Here is a 15470-nt window from a genome sequence, read left to right on the forward strand (position 1 = left end):
AGTCAATACACTAATTAGTATGCAAATGAAACTGAAGAATGTGAATTCTTCCACAATTAACAAAATAAACAAGATTTGGAGGATGCTTAGGCAATATGGATTGTCTGCAAGTGAAGTCAGAGAATGTGCGTAAGTAGCAAGCAGCTGTGCAGATTAAGTGGAAGTTCAGATCACTTGCATGCATATGGGTTCACATCAAAATTCTGCATTTTGCTACCAGGTACAATTAAAATTGACTCTCTATAGATACAATGAATTTTTACTCTAAATAAAGCCTTTTTATGGCAGGCCTGGGATTGGGAATTCCCTCCACAGATAATGGCTTGGGAGTCCCTAAACCCAGACCATTACATGGTTCAGCAGATCTGTACTTTAGTTTTTATTCAGTAAGTGTTGCAGAGAGCTGTGTTGTTTTTTTAAAATTTCATATAGGGCAAGCTGCTGGAATGTTTCTGGAATTTGTATATTAACTGCAGTATAATAATCTGTAATGCTCTGTTATGATTTTAAGCCTTTTAAGGTATTATAGTTTCAAGCCATTTTATATGGAAAAAGCAAAACAAAACCCCCAGCATGCATATACATGCATGTAAAGCAGTCAGTTGACATCTGCTGGGCAATATACACAACTCTATCACTGTATTCATATTTAATGTGCCTTGCTATTTATGCATACTATAAAAGCAATATACAAAAATTTGTCAATATATGTAAACTTGGAAATATTTTGAAAAGCGTTCATCCATTGAATGGACAAGGGGCACAATGTTGTCAGCATACTTGCATTTCTCAGTATCTCTTGGAGATTCTTCATATTGCTTAGATAAATTCTTTCTTCTTGGTACTTAACAGCTGCATCTGTATTTTATTCTGTTAGACTTGGTCATTTTAGGAATACTGTATTCTAGGAAAACTATGTAAGTCACTCTGAGTTATTCTCAAAAGAAAAAAAGGCAGGCTAGAAATACAATGTAATCATCATCAAATTCTCCTCAGATAACTATAGGATGATGGTTCTGAGGGCCACATAAATTCCTAAATTTTGCGTGCCTTCTGTGGATCAAGAAGGAAGCCCTTATTATCTTCTTCTGCCTTTCTGGGCCATCTCCAAGGTTCCTATCAGTGTCACCAATTCTGCTATATTTGCATCATGTGCATTCTAGAGGTCATCTATCGGGAAATCAAATTTAGAATCTCTTCCAAAACAGGGCAGAGATTATTACATTATTGGTAAACTGCAGTTGTTAGGATGTTTTTTTTTCCAACTTCCACACTTTTTCTGCCATCAGTTACAGGTATATTTCCAAATGTAATACCACTGTGTCAGTTCTTCATAGCCATCATTGAAAAAATGAGAGAAAGAGAGAGAGGGAGAAAGAGGGAGACCAGTTCTTGTCAACTTAACACTTCCGTAAAGGCTTGAGTAAACAGACAGGCCTTACCCTGAGACTCTGAGCCAATAAAACATATCCGTGTGAGATCAAAAAAGGAAGTAGGTGCCAGAGTTAAAATTCCTCTGCTAATCTTTCTTCCAACTCTGTGCAGATCTTGATGCAGAATAATTCCCCATCAGATCACCTCAATCTATGAAAAAAAATGTCAGGCAAATGAAAGTTTGCCACAAAAGTTTGATTCCAAGTACCAAAGGATTTTTGGCTATATTTTACAGAGGTTATTCTGTTCAACTTAAAACTCTGTTTCCATTTTGGGGTATCAGGGTAATTAGCTGGTTGACTTGTAAATCCTTTTTAGAACAAAGATAGGAATGCATTTTTGGTCAATGTCTTCAAGGCTTTCTCATAGAAGTTAGGAAAAATGGTCATAATATAACTCAGAAAGCCACAAATAGGACAAGACTCACATCTCAGTATGCAAGTGTAGAAAAACATGGACTGACTACGCTCTCTTGCTCTGTGTGTGTTTGTGTATGTTGTATTAGTTGTTAACTTTGTATCCTGCCCTTTCTTGATTGAGCCCACGTGGATCTTACTTTTCATCCTCTCAACGCTATTAAGACAGGTTAGCTGAAGGTACAGCACAAATTCACACAGGGTGCTTTGTGGCTGAATGACATAGATTTGAATCCAGATCCAAGTCCAACACTCAGTGCAGGATCCAAAGTGACAGTACATCAACAGAAGTCTAGGATGGAGACCCTTAGTCCAGGGAGCAAAATCTGACCCTCTGAGGGGTTGCGGTTTGAAGTGCCCCAGAAGGCCATGCCATCTTACCTGACTCCACTCACTTTTCCCAATCTCTAGTCAGCTGGTTGGTTCTTAGCCTTTGTGTGTTTTCCCTAAGGTTTGATTACTGTCAGTAGCAGATTTAAGAGAAAATATGCCAGCAGTGGGGATGGAGTAGCCTCAGACACTCCTGCTTTCACCTGCAACAGCACAAGAACACAGCCTCCAAGAACTTCCCCTCTTTTGCACTCAGCTAAAAAAGGCCCCACATCCTTGAATAAGCTGTTTAGAGTTCTGGCCATGAGCCAAACTTGGCAGGGGCCACGCTAGGCCTCTCTTTGCATGGTAGGTGCAGGCCACAGAAACAATGCTTGCCACTGCACTCCACTCTGGGGCTTTGGCAGTGTGAAATGGAGGGCCTGCAGTGAGGGTCTGCAACAAACACTGATGACCTACACCTCAGTAGGGGCACACAAACAGGAGTTGCAAGCAGGTCCTTGCCATTTTCACCTGCCTGTCTCTATGGCCTAAGCAACAGTGGTGGGGGGGGGGGGGGGTGAGGAGGAGGAGGAGGAGGGATAGTTGGTACTTCAGCCTACCTGTTCACACAGGGCTCTGGGCCTTCTTAGCAGGTGATGAAGATGAGGACAAGGCTGTCTAGCTCATGGGCCCTCAACTGGATAAGCTCTCCATTCAGCCATTTTTTCAGAGCATAACCCATTAATTCCTTGGGTTTCTAGGATACCTAGGATATCTTGGGCGGGTATCCTATGTGCAGTCCACACACCCTGGCAAAGGTACATTTCATGCAAACATTTCATGCAAACACCAGGATCCTTTCTTCAGGTAGTGTAGACTGTCGTAAGTAAACTGAAGATGGCAGAATGGCCGCAGATTGCAGCAACAACACCTAGGAGAGCAAATGGTAGGCCCACCCCAGGTGTCAGTATGCCTGTGGAAAGGAGATGTTTAGGAGCCATTTTTATGGTTGTTTTTAATACCTCATATAACCAGGAATAATAATAAGTGCCTGAAACAGGCTCATTCAGTCAGTTCACACATAACTAGAAACCACCAGGAGTGAATTTTCTTGCAGGGCTTTTTTTCAGGGCAGCAGGAGGGCGCTGTGGCTTGTGCTTACACTAGAACCTAAAACATCCGATGAATTCTGGAGGCCTGTCCACTCACTCTTACCAGGTTCACACATTACAATGAGTGACAGCATGTCCCTGCCCATGGCTCCAATATTGGCTGTGGATGTTTTGTGGCAGCCACAAAACAAGAAGCCAGAAGAGAACCAGTTTCTCCTTGTGTGAGAATGGGGCTTCTCTCTCAGTCTTTCTCTACCTTTCCCCCACCCTCATTAAGTGGTACCCCAGAGTGAAAAAAAGCCCCACTTGAAAATTCTGGAAACCCTTTTCTGGAGCTCTTACAGCTGGATGCTTATAGACTTTCAATATATATTGAATGAGCCAGTGAATGAACTTTAATAAAAATAAACACAAGAGAAGCAAATTCCGGATATAAAGTAAAGCTACTTTATTTGTACTTCATTTCCAGCTCTGAGGCAGAACAGCGAGCCTTGCTTGGAATCGGAACTTTAAGTAAATATCCATCTAATGTATGGTTAAGCAGGATCCCTGAGGAGTGCAAGATAATATTTATTAAACATTTGGGGGAAAATATTCTGGCCAGAATGTAGGGACAGGAGTTAATGTACATCATTAAACCTGAGGCAAGCTAGAAACGTCTGCAGGGCAGCCTCCCAGCCCATCAGGATGATAAATAGCTCAGCGTACAGATGTCCATATACGGCTACACTTCCTATAAGGCCGACAGTCCTGTGTGAGCATTGCGTACAGTTCTTGGACCAACTTCACATTCTTTGGGTGTGTTTCTCTGGGAGCCTTTGATTTCCGCTTTGAGGGCTGGCTCAGACCTCCAGTGGCTCTTATAAGAAAATAGCCGCGGCTGAAGTTTGAAAATGTGCAAGATTCTTTCTTTAAGTACACAAACACACTGAGTCTAGCCACTTTCCTGCAGTCCTGCCAGGATTTTCAGTATGTCTGATACTTGATCAAGTGCCTTCTTTGGGGAAGGGGACATGGCGTTGAAAAAGAAGAAGGATAAACATGAAAGAAAGAATGCCACATATCCACACCTGTACTTTTCTTGTCTTTTTTTCAAGATTCACCACCAGTTGAAGCAAATGTTGGCACACACATTCCATGTATAGCTGTATAAACATAACTGTGTTGCCAGTGGAGTGAATTCCTAATTTTACCAGAAAAAATATACTGTCTGAAATGGAGCTGCTGTATAAACACCTGCATATAAGTTGAAATTAGTCCATTTGACAATCCTATGTATCAATGACTGCCTGTATTTTTGAAATGGTAGCATAGTATTAGCTCATAAGGTCAGGCTCATAAGGCAAAGGCTACTATTAGTACAGGCTGTGGCTGGCATTTGTTGTACCCACATCTGCACAAGCCATTTTTGATGAGTCATTTTTAAGTGAGCACAGAACAGCCCAATAAAGAATTAGAACTAAATGCTGATCACACTTCAATCCATGTAATAAAGACCAGAATTAGGTTCAGGATAGTTCTTATAGGGAGCCTCCCACTGAAATAGATGCTCTTGCTGAAGAATAAATGGACTTGGATAAGGTCAACAAAATGAAGAGCCATGGCCTCAGTGATGTATTGCCTGTTTGGTAGTAGTTTCTTGCACTGCGATCTATTAGTGGTATGTCAAGACCTGTGCTGGGTTCATGTTTTGGAGGCCCCTTGGGGAAGAAACATCCTGCTCACCAGCTGCTCTTGCACCTTCTCCTCTTTTTTATCATGGCTACCACTGGCTTGCTTTACAAGCAGAAGAAGGAGACAGGGGCTTCTGCTACTCTTCCTTCTCACTGCACCCAGAACATGAGAGAAGTGAGCCAGCAAGTTGTAAAGGGGAGAAGCAACTCCAGAGGTGACTTTGACAGTGGGCCCCAGCTCAGATGTTGACCTTTGGCAGGCACCCAGCCATGCCTGTTCTTCATGCCAGCCCTGCCTGAAGAGACTTCATGTCTATCACTTGATAAATTCAGCATTTGTGGAAGGACTATCAAAGGTTCAGATGCTACAATATAGCTCCGCCATTACTCAGTGCCACCTTAGACACAAATCATGGCAATGGAATTGGTTCACACATCCAGTCAGAGTTTTCAGGGGTCATGTCTGAGTAATTAAGAGATGTACAAGCATGTGTGAATTAGGCCTCCTTGGGCGAAATTTACACCTTAACCCTGTCACTGATTTGCTACGGATTCATAGGGAAGTTGCTTTTTTTTGTTCTGCAAGTATAAAAATATGATATTCACAGGATTTTTGTGAACTTGATATGAACAAACTGCAAAACACCCAACCTAAAGTACAAGCTAAGTGTTGATGTCAATAAATTCTGATGATATTGTTTGCTAAAAGAATTTCAGACAAACTTTATAAGGGATATTGTTTGATCCATTTCTGTATGGAACCACTGAGTTCGGGGGCGGGGGGGGGAATTATCACCTCTTCCTCCCCACTTTCATTAGATCTTGGACATTCCCCACCATTTCTCTGAAAGATCTAGTATGCCCAACCAGAAAAAGGATGTGGTACTAAGAACATAGACCCAGTTACTTTTCTTTTGGAATGACTTGTATGGTAGGGTTTTGCTTGTGCTTAGAACAAGTCATGTTCAAAGCAAAGAAACTTCAGCCCAGGTCAGACTGACAGTAACTGTGCAGAGTAATTTGTATGGTAGGGTAGTAATCTTCAATTAATGGATTAATCAGCGAGCAAAGCAATCCTATGCCTGCCTACTTATAAGCAAATGCACTGAGTTCAGTAAACCTTAATCCTAGGAAAGGTGCACAGAATTGCAACCTAAAGCAGTCATTACTGAATTATGAGAGCAGAAAGCCTTTGGTGACATTCACAGTTAAGGACATAATTTTTCGGCTATGTTGATTATCATTTTATTAGAGAATGAAAATGCATATATCTTATAAAGTTTTTTTCCAATCTAGCAATCAGCATTAGTTTTTATTTATTATACAATAAGCTTTAAACACTTTCTGAAACATCTTAAACAATCTATTGAAACTGTGGTAAAATAATAATAAGCAAATGTACTTAAATTTAAGTGATGAATGAATAAATTGACCTATTAGTTTAAAGCCAGATGATAAATCACTTAAATCATTTAATCAGTTGGCAGTCTTCATTTTTTCTTTCCTCTACAGCATGGGTGAATAACTGTTGCCCACCAGATGTGTTGGACTACAACATAATTCTTTCCTCACCATTGGCCACATTGACTTGGGCTGATGGGAGTTGTTGGCCAAAACATCTGGAATTACCCACGTCTGCTTACAACATGTGTTTGGCTCATTGGCGTGGGCCAGTTCAAATGACTTTCATTTTGGTCTCCTTATTTAGGATTCAGTGAAAGGCACAATAAGAATCCTTCTCTTTCCTACCATCACCTACCATATTTGGGCATTTTGAAGCGGCATTCTGTTTACCTGGTTATGTTTCCATTTTCGTAAGCATGTTGTACATAGTTTGGTGTGTCTATTATTTACTCAGAAGTGGGTAAATGCAGCCTTTTGCTTGTAGTCGTCCAAGTAAATATAGGTTTTGGGATACCTCATAAATTTGGAGATGTGTATTACTTACCATAACTCCTTTTTATGAGACTTAAACAAATGAGAGGGGATTATTTTTCCTGTTAAAAAAGAGATTTTTTTTTGAAAAAAATCAAAACCAATGTGGTATTGGAAAGAGGCTATATCCTGTATTCTGCTGTGGTGGAGAATGAAGGGAAAGATTGCAAGCCTAATTCATTGAAAATGCCTCCAGTGTGTTCCCAGTTTGAAATGAATAGATGTGAACACTGGTGGTTCAACATGTGGATGTATTTTCAAGTACTACCATTAGGTAAAGGGTGGGAGTCCCTCTCATGAGACCTGAAGTTCATCTAATGTATTCCTTGAACAGTGACAAGATATGTGTTCCCTGATCTCTGCCCACTCTAATCTCAGAGAGCCAGATTTCAATCAAAACACAGCCATTCGTTGTACTGAGGGTGGATAACTCTCTGGACCTAACAGAAATACCACGGGAACATATCATGGAAGCTCTTATCAGATGCTTGGAAAAATCTAGTCACATTCAGCCTGAACTACAACTCATGAGATACTTGGAGAGTAGCCAACAGCTAAATGCGAATAATACTCTAACCTAAAGAAGTACTGAAGAAATCAGTGAGACTTCCCAAGTACAAATTTCTAAGGTTCACGTGACAATCAGCTTCTCAAGAGAATAGACTGAGTGGATCCCTGATTCTTACCGCTCTGCCCTACCCTTCCCCCAAGGACAGCAAGGCTAGAACAGGGCTTTTGAAGGCCCTGTAGCAGTTTATCGTACAAGGTCTCTTAACAGTCAGGCAAAGTTAGGAAAGTGAAGGCTTAAGAAAGCCAATGTGGTGTAGTAGTTACAGTGTTTTTTGGGGACTCAAGCTAGTACCCACTTGGTCATGAAACTCACTGGAGGACTTTGAGCCAGTTACTGGTTTTCAACCTAAGCTACCTCATAGGGTTCTTGTGAAGATAAAATGGAGAGGAAGAGGAGGACCATTTCAGCCACCGTGTGTTCCTTAAAATAAATAAGGTGTGAAGTTGGTATGGATTGGTGGTGGTGGAGTGTGGACTCCTGTACCAAAGAGCAGCTTCTTTTGGAGTTGGACCTAACAAAGTCTCTTCAGTAGGTCTAGGATCCACCTGAACAGAGAATGCACCAGAAGCTCTCAAGGCATCTTAGGAGCTATCAGGCCCCATTGTCTCCTGGCAGGGTTCCAACCAGATCATAGAACATTTGTGGGTTTAAGGCTTGGCAGATGTTCAGCTCTTTCAATTCCTTTACCAACTGTTTTCAAAATAATGTTTAAGTCTCGCAACAACCCTGTAATGCTGATAGTGGAGAAACAATGACTTACCCAAGATCACCAGTGTACTTCATAGGTGAGCACAATGAAGCTATTCTACCCTTCCTGTGTGTTTGAACCAATCATTCCACTCCCTGCACCATACAGATAGCTGGTTACCCTGGGAAGTCCTGACTTCAGATCTCTGCCATAGGCCATAAACCTTAGCAGGTGCCCTTGACCCCGTCACTGTTTCTCAGCCATGCCACTTCAAAGAGCAGTTGTGCGGATAGGATCGAAACGTCATAAATAGTATCCAAATGCCATGTTTCAAGAAACAGTGGGCTCTGTCACTTTTGCTTAAAAAAGATTGATTTGTGTAGGCAGAGACAGAAAAACACAGAAGCACTAGAGTGGAAGGTATTGCTTATGACTAAGACAAACGCAGTGGGAAAAGCACAGCCACATCTTCCATGCTTCAGCCTCGCTTTATTATGCCAAACCTTTCAGGAGAAATAGGCTCTCCTTCCCCCACCCCTGGCCACCTCTTTCTCTCTATTCATAGAAAGTACCTATTAGGGAAAATATCCCAGTATGATTCAGCAGTCCACAGAGTCTACGGCAAACCAGACACTGTATAATGTATGACTTGAGTGATCTAATAAGAAGCCTCCCCAAATAATCTGCTTTCTGCGGCGGAGCAGATCAAGGGGGAAAGGTGGGGAAGTCAGAAAGTCAGTCGTCACAAGCCACTGAAGAAATTAGCAGGAAACTGCTTGGCTTTGATATTTCTAGTGCCTTGTGTCTTCTTGCCTAGATAAGAAAAAGAAAATTCCCAGGGTTGCTCCTAGCAACCATCCTGGCAACCTCCCCCCTCCCCTTCCCCCACTTGAACTCTCCACTTGTCACTAAAGGCACGAGATCAAGGAACTAACACATTCTTACCTGTTTCTCTGGAGGGATCCTGAGTCTCTGAGAAAGGACCTCGTCCACATTAATTCCACCAAATGCAGTGTTGATTATTATACACTTCTCTAGGAATACAGCTTGTGGCTCTGTGCCTGAACCCATTTACTCCAGAGTAGTTTCATTAGGGCTAATGGGCCTGTTCCAGAAATGGTTCCAGACAATGTGGCCTATTTGCCTAGTGCTACTGATGTGCTAGATACCCATTCAGTCCAGTCATGCTTCACTGTCCACAGTGTGGCTGGTGGATATCACAGACCAGACATAATCCAGAGAGGCATCATACTGAAACTGCTTAAGCGCATACCTTGCATCACAAAGGTATCAATTCCAGTATAGGCATTCCCCATTCATGTCTATAGAAGAAATCAAGCCTCCTCCAGCTGTATTCCTTTGATGCACATGGATCTCCTCCATCAATTAAAAGAAATGGGGTGGCCCCGGGGGAGGGGAGTGTATTGAACCTGCAACAGTGCATTGAACAGTGCTGGGGGGGGGAGTTCTATTGAACCTGCAAAAATGTGGAATCCCCAAAAAAGAACAAAATGAAGAATCTGCAGTTTGGATAAGAATGGAGATGATTTTTGAATCTATTAATTGCACACTTTTCTATTACAGCTGGGGAGGAATTCCAACTTCACAACAGATTTTACAATCTTTTTTCTGTATCTTTAAAGGCGGAATAGCCTGCTTTTGTTATATCCCTCCCAAATGGTTCAAATGTAATCTTTTCCTTTTCTTTCTTCCCTTTTTATTACATCATAATATGTTTCAATTTTTTTCACACTTTCTTTTTTTGGTCTTGAAACATCTTTAAATTCGATTTATGCAATTGGAAAGAATGATGGATACACACAGAGAGAGATTTTTTGTGGAATCCTGGTTGAGTCCTTTGAAAGCGGGAAAGAGAATGTGTGTATTCCAAAGGAGACGTATTTTTAAGTCCTATAAATCAGGCTTGTGGTGGTGGGAAGAATTCTCGGCTGAAAGCTGGAGAAAACTCACCCCCTCCACACGCACACCTTCCCCCCCAACCCCGGTGAAAATACAGCGCCTTTTTTGTGCGCTGAAGTACGCCAGCTTTTTCAGACAGCAGGAATGCGGAGTGTCAAGGGGTCAGGATCAATCCGGTGTGAGTTGATGAGGCAGGAAGGTGGAGAGGAATGTCAGGAATGTCGCTGTTTTTGTAGGACTCCATTCAGCCGATTGGCGAGTCCTGGGCGCCTGGAGTGTATAAAAGCAGCCCGGCCGGCCGCTAGAGTCTCAAACCGACAATCGCTCTGCTTGCAAGGCGAGGGAAGGCAGAGAGAGAGAGAGAGAGAGAGAGAGAGAGAGAGAGAGAGAGAGAGAAAGTGAGCGATCCTTGAGAAAGGAAGGCGCTTTTCAAGAGTCTGCGAAGCGAAACCATCGGACGGGAGTGACCCTCGCAAGCCTGCGAGATTTTGTAAAAAGCTACCGCGACTCACCGGACCAGGAGATCCGCTCGACTCCCAGCAGCTCCGCGCAGCTTTTTGCAAGTGTCGTCCGCTCCAGAAGGTAGTAGTCCGAGCATGTTGGCAAGGATGAGTCCCAGCAGCGTGGCCTTGGCGCTCCTCTTGGTGCTCTTTAGCCCGGTAAGTGCCTGCTGGCTTCCCCTGCGTCCCCAATCGCTCCGAAAGCCTGGCTTTTTGAAACACGGGTGGGGGGCCGATATGCTTCTCTCTTTTGCTCCGGATGGATCCTGACCCGCCGTCTCCGTCCCCCTCTCTCTCCTCCCCAGGAAGTGTCCAGCCAGGACTGCAGCGGCCAGTGCCAATGCCCGTCGGCGCCTCCGCAGTGCCCGCCTGGGGTCAGCCTGGTGCAAGACGGCTGCGGATGCTGCCGGGTGTGCGCCAAGCAGCTGGGAGAGCTGTGCACCGAGCGGGACCCCTGCGATCCCCACAAGGGGCTCTTCTGTGACTTCGGCTCCCCGGCCAACCGCAAGATCGGCGTATGCACCGGTGAGTCCCGCCGCGCTAGCCCGAAAGACGTGCCGCCTCTAGGGGGCAGTGTGCCGCGCTTGTCTCCTCTAGGGGGCACCTGCAGAACTGCGCCCAGAATCGAGCGCAGGAGAGACGCTGCTTGCCTGCAGCGCCTTGGGAAGTTTCCCAGAACGGAGTACTGTGCCTTTTTCTTTTTGAAAAGGGGCAGCCCGTTCCTTCCTTCAGAAACCTTAGGGAGGCCTTGGCCAGAATCGTCTCGGGGTCGTTTCGGAAGACCTGAGGGACTGAGGTTCTCTCTTGTGCTTGCTTGCAGCCAAGGACGGCGCCCCATGCGTGTTCGGGGGCATGGTGTACCGGAGCGGCGAGTCCTTCCAGAGCAGCTGCAAATACCAGTGCACTTGCCTGGATGGCGCGGTGGGCTGTGTCCCTCTCTGCAGCATGGATGTCCGTCTCCCCAGTCCCGACTGCCCCTACCCACGGAGGGTGAAGCTCCCCGGGAAGTGCTGCGAGGAGTGGGTATGCGATGAGCCCAAGGACAAGGAGCAGACTGCAGTTGGACCTGCTCTTGCTGGTGAGTTGGAGTTTCCACTGCAGAAGTTGTGTTGCCGTGTGGACGTCCTGGCCAAAACTGTGCAAAGCAGCCTCTCCCAATTTACTGCTGTTCAAGTGCATTGAACTACAACTGCCAGAACCCTTGGGGGGGGGGGTTGGGAGCAGTAGTGCAATGCATCTAGAAAGCACCAAGCTGGGGGAGACTCAGGCAGAAGTTCTTTCTGTGCCTAGCATGTATTCCTCTAGTGATGGATTCTGTATATTCTGCACCGAGCTCAGCACCAGAATCTAATTGCTTTATGTTTACTGTGCTTTTCAGCTTACCGACTGGAAGATACCTATGGCCCTGATCCATCCATGATGCGTGCCAACTGTCTGGTCCAGACCACTGAATGGAGTGCCTGCTCAAAGACATGCGGAATGGGCATCTCCACCAGAGTCACCAATGACAATGCCCACTGCAGACTAGAGAAGCAAAGCCGACTCTGCATGGTGAGGCCATGTGAAGCAGACCTGGAAGAAAGCATCAAGGTAAATAGTTTTGTACTTCTCTCGAAAGTCTTGGAGAAAGTGCCCTGTCTAAAACAAACTCTACAGCAAATTGATTTTTAACCAAATGCAAATTTAGTACAACTGGGACTTGCAACAAAATGTCTCAATTCAAATGTTCCTGTTGAGGATACTCCATTTCATTCCCAGTCCCAACCAGTTTTCTCCCTTCCACCCATTCTGTCAATAGTAGTCAGTCCATATTTCTTCCCTGTGGGAAGCTTTCTCCAACTTGAAGCCTGCCAGATCCTGAGACTGCAAGTCCCAGGACTCATGGCCAATGTGTTCTGCTATCCAAAACTTCTGGAAATCCCCTTAGATTTGGGTTTTTCCCCTAAATATTTTTATGTATCATTGCAAAACTATTTCTAATGATAGCACAAAGCTGACTGTAAACAAATATGAAGAGGACTTTTAAGGTTACCAGGCATGTGATAGCTGATGAAAATATAAGGATGAAAATCTCACTGTCAGGAATGTAATTTCAAGTTAAAGGACATGAGCTAGACAAATTGAAGCACATTAAAAATAATAATTCTCTGTGTATCTACTCAGATGTAAGTCCAGTTGAACTGACTTCCAGATAAATAGATGTAGGATTGCAGCCTGGCTTCATTTACTTCCTTGAGCATATTCTTTACCAATGAAATAAATGACAGATCAACACCAGTTGGATTATATCTATTGAAACAGACCCAGACAATGATAGTGGAACTTGATATCAGTGGAGCAAGCTATCCATGACTGAGTTGATTCCACTGAGGCTTAGCTCATTCAGTCTGGATCCAGCCAATGTATTTAAGATGGGAGAGTAGGAAAAACTGGGAAGAAAGTAAAGATATCATGTATATCTGAAATGTAAATATGTGAATTCTCTCCTCCTTTCTTAACAGAAGGGCAAAAAGTGCATTCGTACTCCCAAGATCTCTAAGCCAATTAAATTCGAGCTGTCTGGCTGCACCAGTGTGAAGACATACCGAGCCAAGTTCTGCGGCGTCTGCACTGATGGCCGTTGCTGCACCCCACACAGAACAGCCACTCTCCCAGTGGAATTCAAGTGCCCCGATGGTGAGGTCATGAAGAAGAGAATGATGTTCATCAAGACCTGCGCATGCCATTACAACTGCCCTGGGGACAATGACATCTTTGAATCGGTGAACTACAGGAAGATGTATGGAGACATGGCATAAGGCCCAAAGGGGGACTTTGAAACCTGACCATCAACTTGAACTGATAATTGCATCTCATTTTGTAAAACATGATTCAATAGCACAAGGTATTTAAACGTCTGTTAAAGAAGGAAGCAAGGACAAACTCCTCCATGTGACATAAGACAAAACTATTTCCTGACCCCAAACATTGGTTTGAAGGAAAACAAATAATAAGATAGAGAGCGAGGGACCACAGCTAAATTGTGCCTCAGAATAGAGTATAGGGATGGTGATATATAAGAATTACGTAAGGGGACATGTGCAGTCTTGAGCAACATTTTCATGGTGTGGTAGCATGTGTCCCACCAAATCGTGCAATCCAAAAGACCCTTAGCAAGGTGACTGACGTGGATTTCCATGCCAGTAACATCTGGACTGGAAATTCTGACCCAGCTCGGTGCTAAGACATCGTGCTCTTTAAGAATGGCAATATTTCTGCTTTGAAGTTCTGATTCAGATGGTTTGTTCAAAATGAATTGGAATTAGACTGGACAGCTTGTGGCAATTTGCCTGTCACAAGCTAGATTTTTAATTAATATTGTAATATTACAATTCTGTAATACTGTAAATACTGTATGTGTGTGTGTGTATATATATTGTACAGTTATCTAAGTTAATTTAAAGTTTTGTTGCCTCTGTTTGTTAATGCTTTGATACATCAGTGTTTGCATTTTTTTAATGATTGAAGGCTTGTCTGATCCAAATGCTTTCATTTGACACATGAAATAGATTCCCTAATGGCAGTTTTGTTCAGTTAGCTAAAGAGGAGTGGTGAGCTAAATTGATGCTTTTCTGAAGAAGCACCAATATCCTTTCAAAGCATTTCGTCAAATCAAGGAGGGGAAAATAAGAGTTCTCTCTGCTATGATGAACAAGACCTGAAGTGAAATGTGGGGCTCATTTGTAGCTGACCAAGCTTTCCACCTGGAAAAAGTTTGTTACCTATTGAAGTGTGACCAAAAGTTACATGTTTGCACCTTTCTAGTTGAAAAATAAAGTATTTTATTTTTTATATAAACTGACCTTGGTTTCTCTTGATTTTGTTGGGTTTAACCATGACTAGGAATGACATATATTTATTTATACTGCATAATATTTCAGCCAGTGCTCCAGCAGCTGGCATTCCTCAGTGCATGGGCATAGCATATAATTACTGAAGCAACCTAGGTGCAAAAAATGGGTTTGTCCACTTGGATGGCTGGGACTGGAGCAGGAGAACTTCCTGGTAGCTGGAGTGGCCTCACGTATAAGTTGGTGGCCCACACCCAAGCAGAGGCACACAAACAAGATCCCCCGGACTTGCTCCTCCCCGTCACCCTTGCCAAGAGCTTGTTTTCCTCCTCATGCACCAGTCCAGACAAAAGTAGTGATGAGATGGAGAAGCAGAAGATGCCCCCGTTTCCTTGCTGGCTGGCTCTCTCCATGGGGATTAGCAACAATGCGGAAGAGGAATAACAGCCAGTGACGAGAAGGCTTCCTCACTCCACTGAGAAGAGCTCCACTGAGGTGGTCCTGCCCAGAGGCGTTCCAAGGCCTAAAGCCAGCTCTGCCTGGTCTCATGTGCGCTTGCATGCACAGCATTGCATAGCCTGATGTTGACGCCACCATCAGCTGGAAACATTGTGATAATTCTAATTAAGGCAAGCTGGACTTCTTGCATGCAAAGCTGTGGAGGACATTGGATCAGTTCTATTCTCTCTCTTGAAGTTCATTATCCAGTACAAGTCCCAGTAGGGGTGCAATTCATTAGCCACATCTTACGGGGTCCTGTTTTGTATGAGGATTCTGCCTTCATAATGAGAACTTTAGAATTTCAGTGTAGGAAAGATAGATGCCATACTTGGATCTAATTCAGTGGTAGGACTCAGATGTAAGCTAATGTACAGTGCAACGCCAAGCATGTTTCTCAGCATTAAGCCCTGCTGCCCACTCTCTGTGTTCAAGGGGCTTCTCCCATGTTAGTCTGAATAGGAGTTCAGTCATAGGGGGCAATATGCCCACCCAGGGTATAATTCTGACACCAGCCAGTCAGAATTAAAGCCTGGGTTTTACTGCAGTAAAACACCTATGGTCAGATTCAAGCCAGGGGA

The 15470-nt window shown here is 43.8% G+C and overlaps 1 protein-coding gene across 1 annotated transcript; it reads left to right on the forward strand.

The window, feature by feature from the left end:
- The first annotated feature begins 10393 nt into the window (after positions 1-10393).
- CCN2 (cellular communication network factor 2) lies at positions 10394-14398 on the forward strand. The gene is made up of 5 exons (XM_044424444.1): positions 10394-10720; positions 10867-11086; positions 11382-11639; positions 11940-12151; positions 13063-14398. The coding sequence occupies exons 1-5, from the start codon at positions 10658-10660 to the stop codon at positions 13357-13359; spliced, it is 1050 nt and encodes a 349-aa protein (XP_044280379.1). The 5' UTR covers positions 10394-10657; the 3' UTR covers positions 13360-14398.
- Positions 14399-15470: the final 1072 nt, after the last annotated feature.

Source organism: Varanus komodoensis, unplaced genomic scaffold (genome assembly GCF_004798865.1).
Source record: "Varanus komodoensis strain SLA01 unplaced genomic scaffold, ASM479886v1 scaffold1, whole genome shotgun sequence".
Classification (NCBI taxonomy): Eukaryota; Metazoa; Chordata; class Lepidosauria; order Squamata; family Varanidae; genus Varanus; species Varanus komodoensis.

Bases quoted from the DNA above. Each gene is read 5' to 3' on its own strand.
- CCN2 (XM_044424444.1), top strand. From the start codon at position 10,658: ATGTTGGCAAGGATGAGTCCCAGCAGCGTGGCCTTGGCGCTCCTCTTG. The intron at 11,640-11,939 runs GTGAGTTGGAGT...TGTGCTTTTCAG, and splicing joins AGTTGGACCTGCTCTTGCTG to CTTACCGACTGGAAGATACC. The intron at 12,152-13,062 runs GTAAATAGTTTT...CTTTCTTAACAG, and splicing joins ACCTGGAAGAAAGCATCAAG to AAGGGCAAAAAGTGCATTCG.